General features: G+C 38.0%; 2 protein-coding genes across 2 annotated transcripts; one reads left to right on the plus strand and one right to left on the minus strand.

The window, feature by feature from the left end:
- Nucleotides 1–6,490: 6,490 nt before the first annotated feature.
- LOC108323237 (pentatricopeptide repeat-containing protein At5g50390, chloroplastic) lies at nucleotides 6,491–8,962 on the plus strand. The gene has a single exon (XM_017555627.2). The coding sequence runs from the start codon at nucleotides 6,742–6,744 to the stop codon at nucleotides 8,812–8,814; it is 2,073 nt and encodes a 690-aa protein (XP_017411116.1). The 5' UTR covers nucleotides 6,491–6,741; the 3' UTR covers nucleotides 8,815–8,962.
- A 737-nt stretch (nucleotides 8,963–9,699) lies between these two features.
- Nucleotides 9,700–13,446, minus strand: LOC108323245 (MDIS1-interacting receptor like kinase 1). The gene is made up of 2 exons (XM_017555636.2): nucleotides 10,455–13,446; nucleotides 9,700–10,234 (listed from the first exon to the last, which is right to left on the minus strand). Exons 1-2 carry the CDS (start codon nucleotides 13,114–13,116, stop codon nucleotides 9,834–9,836), a joined length of 3,063 nt encoding a protein of 1,020 aa, XP_017411125.1. The 5' UTR covers nucleotides 13,117–13,446; the 3' UTR covers nucleotides 9,700–9,833.
- Between the last annotated feature and the right edge of the window lie 1,651 nt (nucleotides 13,447–15,097).

Genomic DNA, 15,097 nt, shown 5'->3' on the forward strand with positions numbered 1-15,097 from the left:
GACGAACGCTCACTCAATGTGTTAAGGACGAACGCTCACTATTTGGACGAACGCTTCACTATTTGGACGAACGCTCCACATTTTGGACGAACGCTCAACAATTTGGACGAACGCTCCACTATTGGTCGAACGCCAACTATTTGGACGAACGCTCATATATTCGGACGAACGCTCACTCACTGTTTGGACGAACGCTCAATGCTGATCATTTTGGACGAACGCTCGGTTTGGACAAATGGACGAACACTCACAGATGAAACCAAGGACGAACGCTAAGAATTGAACTAAGGACGAACGCTCACTCACACTCGCTCAAAGACCGAACGCTCAACACTGAATTTAAGGCCGAACGCTTGGTCGAGCCATTTGGACGAACGTTCACAAGTTGAAGTCATGGACGAACGCTCGTAGTCTGGACGAACGCTGACGAACGCTCAAAGAGTTGAAGTCTTGGACGAACGTTTGATCGAGCCATTTGGACGAACGTCCAATGTGGCTCTAAACGGACGAACGTCCAATTTGGATCAAATTGGACGAACGCTCACTCTAGCATCGCGCGCTCAGGCGCGATATGCCAGGCGCGACTTTTCCAGAGACTGGGGCGCCTGGGCGCGACAGGGGCGCCCGGGCGAGAATTCTGCAGAATGCAGAATTCTGCAGATTTGAGACCAGAACCTGGTTTTTACCATTATCAACCTTTTTTTATTAACTTCTAACACCCCAAATCCATGTTTTATACTAGATTGGACTTACCTAATTGATTATAAACGTTCCTTATTCAATTCTTAAGGGATTCATACTCGAATTCAGCCATAAAACACCAATTTTCACCACTTAGATACTCAAAATCCAATTCTACCACTTTACACTTATTTTGATCAATTTGATGGATCTAACAAGTCATAATACAGTGGGTGAAACTGTTCCAAAGGCTCAATAACACTCTAGACCCCAAATGCTCAAAATCACTACTTCACTTCCTCTCCAAATGACAAAAAAACTATGAAATTCCAATTTCCTTCAATTCCAAAGCATACAAGATTACATACATGAATCAACACATCAATTCCAATCCAACCATACATACAACCACAATTTTCCAGCATCCTACTCATGCAACCACTATCAACATCCAGAAAATCCAACTCCCCTTACCTCTTGAAGACCTCCTAGCCAAACTTGAATGTAGTACTTCCAAACGTTCTCTGCCTCACCACTGGATGCAGCAATCTTTCTAACTCCTCAAGATGCAGCACCAACACTCTTCTTGAATCAGTCTTCTCAAGGCTTGCAAATCCGAGGCCTCCTTGTCCTTCAACAGCTCCGATTTTCACCCTCTCACTATTTTGCAGCAACTCTTCCAATCCGTAAGGATCCTCCCAACCCCTTGAATCTACCAACTCTTCCCCTTAAGAAGTAGAACCCGTGCACTCCCCAGCTTCTCCCTTTCCTTCCCTTAGTGTTGTGCCCATTAAGAAAATGATGATGATTCCTCTTGGTGGTTGGAGCACTTCAAAGTGGGAAGACCCACCATCCACCAGCTGCACCATCTGCTGTTAGATAGCCGTCTCCCACTTCCAGAAACGTGCAGCCGCCTCACTTCTTACCACCCACGGACGTGCTCCCCTTCCCCACCACTTTTTCCTTTTAAAAAGAATAAAACACCCTTGGTCCTTACAGCAGACGCCCACTAGAAACTCTTCCCCCTACTTCTTATTTTTAACACAAAGCATGGTCCTTACATTTTCTCTGTCATTTCTACTGTAACCTTGTCTTATATAATTTTATCTAATTTTCACAAACATAATGATATCTAAAGGAATTGATAATTGGCCTGGAAAAAATCAGAAACACTCGCGGTTAAACAATTTCTTACATAAAATGATTTTGTAATGAGTTTTCATTTTATAATTTTTGTCTTATCTAATTTTATCTAACTTTCACAAGCATAATGACATCATAAGAAATTAGTAATTAGCTTGGAGGATTTTTTTTAGAGATGATGATTCAACATCCGCACATGGTGAAATTAGAGAGGTTAGTGAAGATAATGAAATTGAAGAGGCAAATATGTCAATGACTCAACTCTTTACAAAGGCAAATTATTTAACCGCGAATGTTTCTGATTTTTTCAATTGGGCTACAGTAGAGATAACAGAGAAAATATTAGAGAGATGAAAGAAAAAGGGTTGAGAGAAATGAGGGAGGTGAGTAAGGTTTGGGGGTTTCTTGTTTTTTTTTAGTTTTGAGAATGAAAATTATTCAAATATCCTTAACTATAAAGCTTAGAATCCATAATATATGAGAAAAAGAGCGTGCGTAAACCCCATATATATTCAAGTGTACATCTGTGCAGGAAGAGATTATGGAGGTACTGGAAGAAACTGCCTTCCTGCTGTCGTGATGATCCCTAGCCCATCGGAAAAATCTCTGTACCTCTATTGGTAATAATTGAAAGAAACAAACATGGTTATTTTGCTACCCTTGTATAGTTTGTGGGTACATGGACTCTATATGAAAAATTTATGGTGCCGGAAAGTAGCTACTAGATATAAGGTTTAAATTAAATATATTACTATTTGCTACTGAATTACACATCCTGTGTTTAAGCGGCCATAGAGTGAAACCATCATATCAGAGTTTAGCGGTCATGATCTCCTCAAGCTATAAGTACTAAGCTTCTTATAAATATAATCAATTTTTGGTCTTCATAAAAATTTAGTGAAAATAATTTAGTGAAAATATCTACTAATCGATCACTTGAATTAAATAATTCTATCTTGATATCTCCAGATACACTCTTCTCTCGAATGAAATGATTGTCACATATAAGCATTATTTGGGTGACATCTCAAAATTGCAACTCTCTAAGAAATTGCTTAAGACAAACAAGCTTACAAGTGGTTAAGACCATAACTCTATATTATGCTTCTGCACTATAGATTTAGCCACAACATTTTGTTTCTTACTTTTCCAAACGATTAAGTTACCACCAATAGAGACACAATATTCGAATGTAGACCTTTTACCAGAAGAAGATTTTATCCGATCAACATCTGAATAACAAACCACTTTTGTATGGTTATTAAAACCATATAACAACCTTTTTCTAGGAGATCCTTTAATATACTTTAATATACGGATAATTGCATTTCAATGACCTTCACACGGAGAATTAAGGAATTGGTTTACCACACTAACTACAAAGGAAATGTCAAGACAAATAACTATAAGATAATTCAATTTTTCAACTAGTCTTCTATATTTCTCGGGGTCTAACATATGTTCCTCCTATTTTGGTAGAAGTTTAGTATTAGGATCCATGAGTGTGTCAACAAATTTTGAATTCATCAACCCAATTTTCTCAAAAATATCTAATGCATACTTCCTTTGAGATATAACAATACCATAATTGGATTGTGTCATCTTAATACTCAAGAAATATCTAAGTTTGCCAATATCTTTGGTCTAAAAATGGTTGCAAAGATGTTGTTTCATATGAGAGATGTCATGCTTGCCATTTTAGGTAAGAATGAGTCATCAACATATACTATTATCAATTAGACACATCCAACACTCAAGTGACGGTAAAGGACTGAATGGTCTGCCTCACACCGAATCATACTAAATTGTTGAACAATGGTATTAAATTTTTCAAACCAAACCCTAGGAGACTCTTTTAAGCCATATAAGGATTTGCGAAGACGACATACCAACCTAAAATACTTCCCTTGAGCAACAAATCTTGAAGGTTACTCCATATAAATCTCTTATGCAAATCTTTGTTGAGGAATTCAATTTTGACATCCAGTTGATAAAATGTCATTGTTGAAGAGCCATTATAACCATAAATAAATGAATAGATTCCATCTTTGCCACTAGAGAAAAATTTATGTGTAACCTTTGGCCACAAGACCAACTTTAGGGCGATCAATAGTTCCATCAAGACCAACTTTGATAGCAAAAATCCATTTACAACCATCAACAATTTTTTCAGACGGTAATGAGACAAACTCAAAAGTTCCACTGTTTTGAAGAGTACTTATTTCATCTATCATGACCCTTGACACCAACCAGGATGGACTAAGGCATCAATAACATATTTTAGGATGGTCATAGAAGAAATAGACGAAAGGTAGATATAAAAAGGTGAATACAATCTATGATAACTTAAAACAATATAATGTGAAAAGGGATTACAAGAAGAATGTATGCCTTTTTGGAGGACAAATGGAAAGGTAGACTCGGTTGTCGAAGCTGGAGGAGACAAAGTAGTTGATACTTGAATTGAGTCACTTGGTGGTTGTTGAGAACACCTGGTGGACTAGGCACAATTGGAAGAACACAAATAACAAGAATATTGATAATATTATAATGAGACATATCAGAAGAAAAATGATCGTTAAAATAAAAGGAAGCCTCATTCAAGGTGGCATTTGTAGAAACAAAATAGTGATTAAGGAAAGGAGGAAAACACCTGTACTCTTACTTTGATCTAGTAAAGCCTAAAAAAGCACATTTTTGTGATCGAGGAACTAACTTATCAAGACCAGGAAAGGAACTACAAATTGGACAACTTGGATAAGCTATTGCAATTTGCCAAGACTAGGATGACCTAACTGAGCATGAAGAAGAAATGAGAACTCCATAACTGCGCCAACATGTGTAGAGGGGCAAAGATGATAAATACCATGAGACTCACATTCAGTATCAATCATCTGTCTTGAACTCCAGTCCTGTAAACAAATAAAATCTTTGTTAAAAGAAATATAACAATCAAGAGAATGAGTTAGATGACTAATTAATAAGTTAAAAAGAGACTCAGGGATATAAAGAACATTATCAATGGATAAAAAAAGGAAAAATGTTAACAGTCCCAACACCATGAGCTAAAACTCTAGATCCATCAATGGACAAAGAGGAAAAGAAAGATTTGTTACCAGTAACATGATATGTGGGTCTTGAGTTAAGAACCCAAGAGCCAAAAGAAGAAGATGGTGTCAAAGCAACAAAAGATGTATCTATGTGTGCTATAGATGCAGTGAAACTAGAATATTGTTGATCCTTATACCGTTTGAGAAATTTACTGAAAATAATAGAGTCGTCGATAATATCGGATGTAGGAAGATCCCCAATAGATGATTGTGAGGGAGGAGAAGTCCGAACAATAACAAAAAATCTAAAAGAATGACCATGTAATGCATAAAATCTGTCAATCTTGTGGCCTAACTTGCCACAATGATCACACTTGAGACGTCCTTTTCCCGACATGCGAGAGTGATTGCAATCATGATGTTGAGATGCCAACAAAAAGAAAACAAGTGTATCATTGATGAGTTTACTAGGTACACGCAAAAGAATGAAACAAATAGAAGTCAAAGTGGGAACAACAGATGAACTCAAAATCTGATCACAGATGAGAATATTCATTAGCAAGGTCGTGTAACACCAATAACATAAAGTACTTTGGTTGTTGCCTTATTTCTTGGACATGAGTAGGCAGGATGCAATAATTCATTAAATTCATGAAAAAGAACATGAATTTTACCCATATAATTAGTCAGAGTTCTGATGTCGAAGAGCAACAACATTGAAAGATCATGACAAACACCATCAAGATGTTGAATATCATTGGTGTATTATAATTTGGCATGTTCCCAGATTTCAAAATATGTTTCGTAGGAACGGAAAATTTATTTTAAAGAAGAGTGAAAGATATTTTTGAGAATGATGCAGTACTAAGAATCAATTTTCAACCAACGGGTAACCGCAGCAGAATCAGATTGTGATTGTGAGTGTGTCTGGACTTCGAGGGTGACAATCGCGACGACATGGTGGTCGCTTGGACAGGACGAGCAAAATCGTGGTTGTCAATTGAAACTGATGCTCTGTCGATGGTGTTAATGGCGGCGGCGGTTTTAGTAGGCAGGGATAACAAACATTTTTTTCAAAAAACCTTAAACTCTAGATATCATGTTAAAAGGTATATTTTAAGTCTAACTCAACTTCACGAAACTAACTTGTAAGGTGAGATTTGAATTCACTTATATACTCTAAATTAATCTTATCTATAATTGATGTAAAACTTTTAATACATGTAAACAAAACCCTATGCATCACAAACAAAGTTAAAATATGTGTTAAGGGTTGCTATGGGCTCTGTATTATCATATTACTGGTGTCTCAAACTATCTGGTACATGTCTTTGTCTAACAACAATGTTACAGTAAAAAACATCAAGTCCTCAAGTACAAGCAATCCAATGAATTTAGAAAGAATAATGGCCTGGATTAAGGGTTGGGAATTTTGAATTGATGGCCTTTTTTGCGTTGCTACGGTTTTGATAGACTTTAATCAATGGACCGGAGTTGAGAACATTAACTAACGCAATGTAATACAATTTTGATTTTAATTTATGAAAAAGCACAGTACACATCAGCCAATGAAATCAAAGAATAAAAAACCACAGAATGCACAGAAAATGTTGCACCAATGCGAGAACTTTGGAAACAACGTCAATGTTCACACGTGGTCCATGTGGTTGTTGCAACAGTATGTAGATGTTAACGACCAAACCTACCTGGGCGGAAACCTCAATGTTTCTGACGCCGACTCGTTCCAAATCTCACCTTTTGCTATTCTTCACATTTGCATCCATGTTCAAGTTCCCTTCCTCACTACGAGGAATTGGGGGCACTCATTCTAATCCTCCCTCCTCGTTCCCAACATTTGCTATTGCCTATGGAAATTGCACTTTCTCTTCACAGATCCCAAACCCCACTTATGGGTTCTTCATCTCCTGGGAACCTTTCTTCTTTGGGGCGTTGCTTTGCCTCAAAGGAAAGAGATTGGTGTCACCCGTTTTCCCGGATATGTTGTTCCTCCATGGAACGAAGGCTGAGACCAAAACCAAAGAAAGGGGGCCATGTTGAAAGACAAGTCACAGTTTTGGAGGATACCCCGATCTGGAAACCGTCCTCTTCTGCTATTTGTCGTCAGATAGAGAAGTTGGTTGTGTGTAATAGGTACCGGGAGGCAATGGAGTTGTTTGAAATTTTGGAAGTTGGACATAATGGTTTTGATGTGGGTGGTAGCACCTATGATGCTTTGGTGAGTGCTTGTGTCGGTTTGAGATCGATTAGAGATGTTAAGAGGGTTTATAATTATATGATCAACAGTGAGTTTGAGCCTGATTTGTTTGTGATGAATAGGATATTATTTATGCATGTGAGATGTGGTCTCATGCTCGATGCACGAAAGCTGTTTGATGAAATGCCTGAGAGAGACTCGGCTTCGTGGATGACCATGATTGGTGGACTTGTAGACTCTGGGGATTTCTCTGAAGCTTTTAGGTTGTTTCTGTGTATGTGGGAAGAGATTAATGACGGAGGATCTCGCACGTTTGTCACCATGATTCGGGCATCTGCTGGATTGGGTCTTGTTCAAGTTGGAAGGCAAATTCATGCATGTGCTTTGAAAAGAGGGGTCGGTGATGATAATTTTGTGTCTTGTACACTGATTGACATGTACAGTAAGTGTGGTAGCATCGACGATGCTCATTGTGTATTTGATCAAATGCCAGAGAAGACAACTGTAGGATGGAATTCCATTATTGCTAGCTATGCACTTCATGGTTATAGTGAGGAAGCTCTTAGTTTATACTATGGCATGCGAGATAGTGGAGCTACAATAGATCATTTTACTATTTCAATAGTGATAAGAATTTGTGTGAGATTGGCGTCATTGGAACATGCAAAACAAGCTCATGCTGCTTTAGTTCGCCATGGTTATGGTACTGATATAGTGGCAAACACAGCACTTGTTGACTTCTATAGCAAATGGGGTAGGATGAGGGATGCCCAGCATGTTTTCAACAGGATGCGCTGCAAGAATGTCATATCTTGGAACGCATTGATTGGTGGATATGGTAACCACGGTCAAGGAGAAGAGGCTGTAAAAATGTTCGAGCAGATGCTTCAAGAAGGGATGATTCCTAACCATATCACTTTCCTTGCTGTCTTATCTGCGTGTAGCTATTCAGGTTTATCAGAAAGAGGTTGGGAGATTTTTTACTCTATGAGCAGAGATCAGAAGATTAAGCCCAGAGCAATGCATTATGCATGTATGATTGAACTATTAGGCCGGGAGGGCTTATTAGACGAGGCTTACGCACTAATTAGAAGTGCTCCTTTCAAACCAACGACAAACATGTGGGCAGCATTGTTGACAGCATGTAGAATGAACGAGAATCTAGAGCTGGGGAAGTTGGCTGCTGAAAAGCTTTACGGGATGGAGCCGGAGAAGCTGTGTAATTATGTAGTACTTCTGAACCTATACAACAGTTCTGGTAAATTAAAGGAAGCTGCAGGTGTTTTACAGACCTTAAAGAGGAAGGGTTTAAGAATGCTTTCGGCATGTAGCTGGATTGAAGTCAAGAAACAACCTTATGTCTTCCTTTGTGGAGACAAATCTCACTCCCAAACAAAGGAAATTTATGATAAGGTAGACAGCCTGATGGTTGAAATATCTAGGTATGGTTATGCTGTGGAGAATGAAACTTTGCTTCCTGACGTGGATGAAGAGGAGCAGCGTATTCTAAAATACCACAGTGAAAAGCTGGCTATAGCTTTTGGACTTATCAACACTCCATACTGGACACCTTTGCAAATCACTCAGGGCCATCGTGTGTGTACTGATTGTCATAATGCAATTAAACTTATAGCCAAGGTTACAGGGCGGGAAATTGTGATAAAAGATGCTAGTAGATTTCACCATTTTAGAAACGGTAGTTGTTCATGTGGCGATTATTGGTGATAACAAAATTTTATCATTCACGTCACAGTCCTATACACTGAGTAGCTTGTTGTTAGCTCATCTTAGCCTCACATTTACTTAGGATACAACTATAATACATGTAATTTATTCTGTGATCAGTTAATAAAAGTCCCATCTCTTTGTTGCACTTTAGACTTGCTTGTCATGTTTAATTTGTGTTTGTTATTGCCTTGGTTTGCTGAGGACTGACTAGCTGAAGTTTGTCTGATCTCGTTTTTCTTATTGGATAACATCTTTAAACTCATAAAAGCTTAAAATAAACTCAATAGTTTGTAGTGTTATGTCTGTTGATGCCACAAATTGCAACCTTGCACATATAAATCAACATTACATTGGGCATTTAATGGACTATTGTAAGTGCTTAATCGATTTTTAAGTATTGACAGATTTTATCTGTCGTCACAAAAATTTAATGTCGTCAGTTTAAAGTCACTTAACAATTTAGGAGATTATAGTAATATTTTTGTTTTTTAGGGACTAAAAATCCGTATTTTTGGAACATAAATGAAATCGAGTGTAGTACTTAAGAGCCCATAGGAAAAAAATGAGAGAGTTTAGTGAAAGAAAGATAAAAGTCTAAAGCTTGATGCACTATTTTCTTTGCTTATTTTTGTTTTTGTTTGTCAGGATTGAGATTATGAGTTAAGGAAATCCTGCGTTGCTCAAGTGCACCGATCCAGTGGATCTTTGTGAAAGAAAGTTCCTCACATTTACATGTGTCAAGAAAAAAAAACTCAGGCCAAGTTACTTTTGTTTACTTCATCAGTACGTCTAGAGAGTTATTATTCCTATTCAAAGAACAATAGGTACAATTGCTTTACCTTGGTTTGTGCTGAAATCTATGTCTCTGTACCAAAACCAGGATACAAAAGAAAATTTATTTGCAAAAATCAATACATCTTGATATACCAATTAATTTTTAAACATAAATGCGAATAGCTGATTACAATATTACAGCTCTAAACAGGTTGATGAACAGAATAAACTGATTTCGGCTTCTACATTAGGCCATTAACTGGTGATGTGCTAAAAACTGGTGACTCTTTGTTGTTAGCTGCATCATTGCCACCGCTCTTTCTTCGAGGCTTAGCCTCTCCAAGCATCATAATGACATCCCTCATGGTTGGTCTGTCCTTGGGGAGCTTGGCAGTGCACAGAATCGCTATTCTTAGAACTAAAAGCATCTCTTCTACAACATGCCTGCTATTTCCTACACTGGGGTCTAATGCTTCTTCCAGTGATTTGTTGTCTCTAATCTTCATTCTAATCCACTCTACAATGTCTGTTGACTCTCCAAAGTCTGAATCTAAAGGCCTCTTTCCTGTGAGAAGCTCCAACAAAACTACTCCATAACTGTAAACATCAATCTTTTCATCTACCTTCAAGGCATATCCATATTCTGCCAAATAGTAAATCATTGAAATGTCATGAATTTGTACATCTAAGGTGGAGAAAATATGAAAGCAGACAATCTTCACAGATATAAACATTTAATGACATGGTAATTGTAAGATACTTTCTCTAATGTGTACGCTACATGTCCTGTTTGATCTAAAGTGGTTTGGAAGCTAATGTTGCTATGAACTGATAAAGTAAGATGTATAGAACTAATAACTCACCAGGGGCAATATAACCATAAGATCCAGCAACCATGGAGACTGTTTCATTCTTCTGGATCATCATCTTGGCTAAACCAAAATCTGCTATCCGTGCCTCAAGATTTGCATCAAGCAATATATTGTTTGACTTGATGTCTCGATGGATAACGGGGGGATGACAGTCATGATGAAGATAAGCAAGTCCTTGAGCAACTCCTAGAGCTATGTTGTACCGTGAAACCCAGTCTACAAGCAATCTTGTTGCTTGTCTACCGTGCAAGGCTTCTCCTAGGTTGCCATTGTGCATGAATTCATAAACTATCATCACATCAATGTCATTATGAAGAAATCCTAATAGTCTAACAATGTTTCTATGCCTTAGTCTCCCCAAAAGATTCACCTCCCCCACAAGGTCGTCACTACTTCCAACTTCAATATCAGTTCCTGTTCTCCACAATTTTTTCACTGCCACAACTGTGTTTGATTGCGGTACCTCAGCCTTATAAACAATCCCAGTGGCTCCCATGCCAATCACATTTGTTTCCTTGATGCAAGCTAGAATCTCAGTACTAGTAAAACCAAGCCTCTGAAATGCCATCAATCTCCAGGGCCATCCTTTGCTACCCTTGTAAAATCTTTCTCGGAAGCAAAACCCATCAGTGTACCATCTTATGTACAAAGATCTAGCAACCACAATCGCTATCCCAATAACTAGGATTGATGATATTCCAGTGATCCATGCTGTAATCATATGCTTTGTGCGCAAGCTTCGTTTCCTTGAAGAGTATGCAGAGTTTTGGTCACATGGAGGGAGGACACCACCACATAGGCCAACATTGCCAACAAGGTCATTTGGGTTTACAGTTCTTAATATTCCGTTCGCTGGGACTGGGCCTTCTAGCTTATTGTATGAGACATTGAGTGCTTCAAGAGCTGGAGAAATTCCAAAGCTTTCAGGTATTTGGCCTGTCAGAGAATTGTTGGAAAGGTCAACCATGGCCAATGAAGGCATCTTAGCTAATGATTTTGGAATTTCACCAGTCAATTGGTTGTTTTGGAGGTTCAAATTTACCAACTTCTGACAAGAAGCAATGCTTGCTGGAATGCTTCCAGATAGATGATTTGATGAGAGATCAAGAACTGCAAGTGATGGACAGTCCTGGAATTGGTCTGGGATTTCTCCTTCCAAGTTGTTGTTGGAGACCATGAAAGCTTGCAGGTTTGGAATGGAAAGGACGGAGGAGGGAAGAGAAGAATGGAGTTTGTTTCTTGAGAGATCAATGAAGGAAAGGGATGTGGAAGAAGCAATGTCATCAGGAATTCCACCAGAAAGACTATTGTTAGCCAATTCTAACCTTTGAAGCTTCCCAAGCTTGCCAAGACCCACAGGAATTGTCCCTGAAAGAAAATTGTTGTGAATTCGAACACGTACAAGTGAAAAGCACGTTGATAGGCTTGATGGAATTGGACCAGAGAAAGCATTGTTGAATAGTATAAGCTTGGTGAGATTGCCCTGGCTGCAAAGAGTTTCTGGAATCTCTCCAGAGAATGAATTGGATGACACATCTAACCATTGCAATGGTGAATTTTTGCCAAGGTTACTAGGCAATGGCCCTGACAAGGAATTGTTCCATAGCTCAAGTACCTCCAGTTGTGGCAAATCTCCAAAGCCAGAAGGCACAGGACCAGACAACTGGTTGCCCATCAAGTTCAGAAGTTTTAAATTCTTCAGCTGACTTATTTCAGCTGGAATTTTTCCTGACAACATGTTATCAGAAAGATCCAGCAACTGCAAAGAAGTCATATTGCCAATTGCTGCTGGAATTCTATCATCAAAATTGTTGTTGTAAAAGAAAACCGTATTCAATAACTTGAGCTTTCCCAATACACTTGGAATCTCACCACCAAGATTGGCCACTGCTAAATCAAGATACTTAAGATTGGTGAGGTTGCCAAACTCTTCTGGAATGACGCCTTCAAATTCATTATATCCAAGGATCATATACTCCAGTGATGAAAGTTGTCCCAGCTCTCCAGGAATTTTACCGGTGAGATTGTTCCCTGATAGACCAAGGAACTTCAACTTATGCAAGTTACTGAACGATTTTGGAACTGACCCTTCAAAAAAACTGCCTCTGAGATCAAGCATCTCTAAGGAAGAGGCATTTCCAAGATCCTCAGGAAGAGAACCTGAGAATTCATTGCTGGATGCATTTAAGGTCATGAGTCTCCATGCTCTTCCAAGGCCTAATGGAAAGTCACCATTGAAGGAATTTTGACTCACATCAAGTTTGTTAAGTGTGGTGAGATTGGCTAAGGATTTTGGCAATGGTGATGAAAAAGCATTGCAACACAAGTTGAGAGAGGTAAGACTTTTAAGTCTCTGTATAACATAGGATACTGTACCACTGAGATTCTTGTGGGACAGATCAAGCTCCTCTACGGCTCCAGCTGAGTTGCATTTGATGCCAGTCCAGCTACAATGAAATGCATCCTTTAGCGGTGCTTTGTCACGCAGTTTCCAATCCCGAAGAGTGTTCAATGGATCAATGAGACCTGCTTTCATGGAAAGCAAAGTCGATACTTCATCATTTACAGCAGCAGAAAAACCATAGGAGGAACACCCAATGTAGCAAAAGAAGATGAAAAGCTGGATTTTCATTTGGTTCTTGATCTTCTTCATGCTGTTTGATTAATGGCTCACTTGTCCATCATTTGCATTCTTGTGAAACGAGGCAGAGAGTAATATGTGCAGTTTGTGAGAAGTGGTTGAAAGAAGAACAGCATATGCATGTGATTCTGTATATTATATGACCAATAAATAAACTAGAACAGTAGTTTCGGTTTAAGAACTAGTCAGGTTTATGAAGTGGTATTTCAAAGAAGCTAGCAGTGTGCGACAGTGCATGTAAAGACAGGTGAAGCTTTGGATCTATTAGAAGTTTATCCGACATAAAACATGGGAGAATATGGCTCTTAATGCTGTTTAAGTTTCTACTTCTTCCTCTTTTGCTTATCCTTGTCAATTTCAAGAGGGATAATGCAGTTAATTTTTTTATTCAAAAATGTTTATCTCTTGTTTGTTTATTAAGAATTCCTTTTACAGTAATCAAATTCTTGCTAACAAGATTGTGAGCGAAGGAATGTGAGAATTTAAAATCTTCTCCACATAATAGATCAGAATACTGATCCACAATGGCCTTAAGATTTTATATTTCTTTTCTGGCAGTTAATGTTAATAAATGTAATCATAATAATTACTGACCCCATGTCAGAGTTACTTTTCAAATTAAACTATCCGAACACTAGATCTCATAGCTTCACAAATATAGACATCAGTTCCACAATCTATATTTGAGATCAACCAGATGCGGGAAACGAGAAAAAGTGAGGTAAAAATATACAAGAATATGACAACCACATTAACACAGTACTACACTGTTAAAGTGTTAAAGAGAACTTTATTTTGAGACAATAAGCATTGTCTAAAGCATCTTTCTCAGTACATTAAATACGACTTTTTTGTTAAGCCGCTTTAAGTGTGTTTCATACTATGAGTGTAAAAATGCACTTTCAAGTTCGAGCTGATTGAAGGGTAACTTCTAAGTATGACAAAGATTCAGAAATGATGCATTAGTGGGCCAACTAACATATGGTTATTGTAGGATCCACCAAAGAACATTGATGTACTTGTGATTATCTTAACATCAAATTCCAAACCAGTCATGTGATGATGAGAATAGCTTTTAACAGAGAGAAAAATCATGTCCATGTATATTTTTTTAAGTCCACTAGTAAGGGCTAGAAAGAAAAAAAGACACACGGGTGGGAAAGGGAGAAGATGAAAATAAAAATAAAATAAAATAAAATAAAGATCTGAAACACCACCCATCATGCACTTGATGGTTTTAGGCTCATCAATGTTAATTATTCATTATGATTTTGATGAGGGAATCTTTCCATGTTATAAGGTGAAAGGAACTTGAAAATAAGACAAGTTCTACCACCCATTAACTTAAAAAAAATTAAAAAGAATGGGCCACAAGAATAGTGCAGGGTATTTTTAAACCAGTGCATAGCTTGTACACTCAATTGACCATTGGTGAAATAGTAGAAGCCTGTGCATATGCACCAGAATAAATCCTGAATTGCATCCGGGAATTAATGGTCCTTGTTTTCTCTAGACTTTAGGGTAGGTTTGTTTATTTGGTTTTTTAGATGAAGAAATGAACAAGTGTTAGATGAAGATAGGAAGATGTTGATCATAATAATGAAGAATAAACAAAGAGGAGAATTTGCAAACAGAAGAAAATGGGAGAAAAGTGCAACTGTTGATCAATCATGGTCTGAGCCTACCAACTGCCACTTCTGATATAAAATATATATTTCTTCTTTTCCTTTCTCTCCTTCAATATTCACATGCACACATGGTGCGGACTGCTATAACAAGAAATTAATTTAGTGACAATGTTTCTGCTCTTCCTATTGCTTAGATCACATCTGATGCTGAGACAGATGGAAGTCATGTGAAACAGCAGCTTCCTAGTGAAGTACATCGTTCCTTATTATTGGAGAGAGACAGATGAGAACTTCAAACATTTTTAACTAAAACACTGTTTATGATGGTTGTTCTGTTGAATTGGTCTGATGGTTATTGCATCTAA

Source organism: Vigna angularis, chromosome 2, assembly GCF_016808095.1.
Source record: "Vigna angularis cultivar LongXiaoDou No.4 chromosome 2, ASM1680809v1, whole genome shotgun sequence".
In the NCBI taxonomy this organism is placed as follows: Eukaryota; Viridiplantae; Streptophyta; class Magnoliopsida; order Fabales; family Fabaceae; genus Vigna; species Vigna angularis.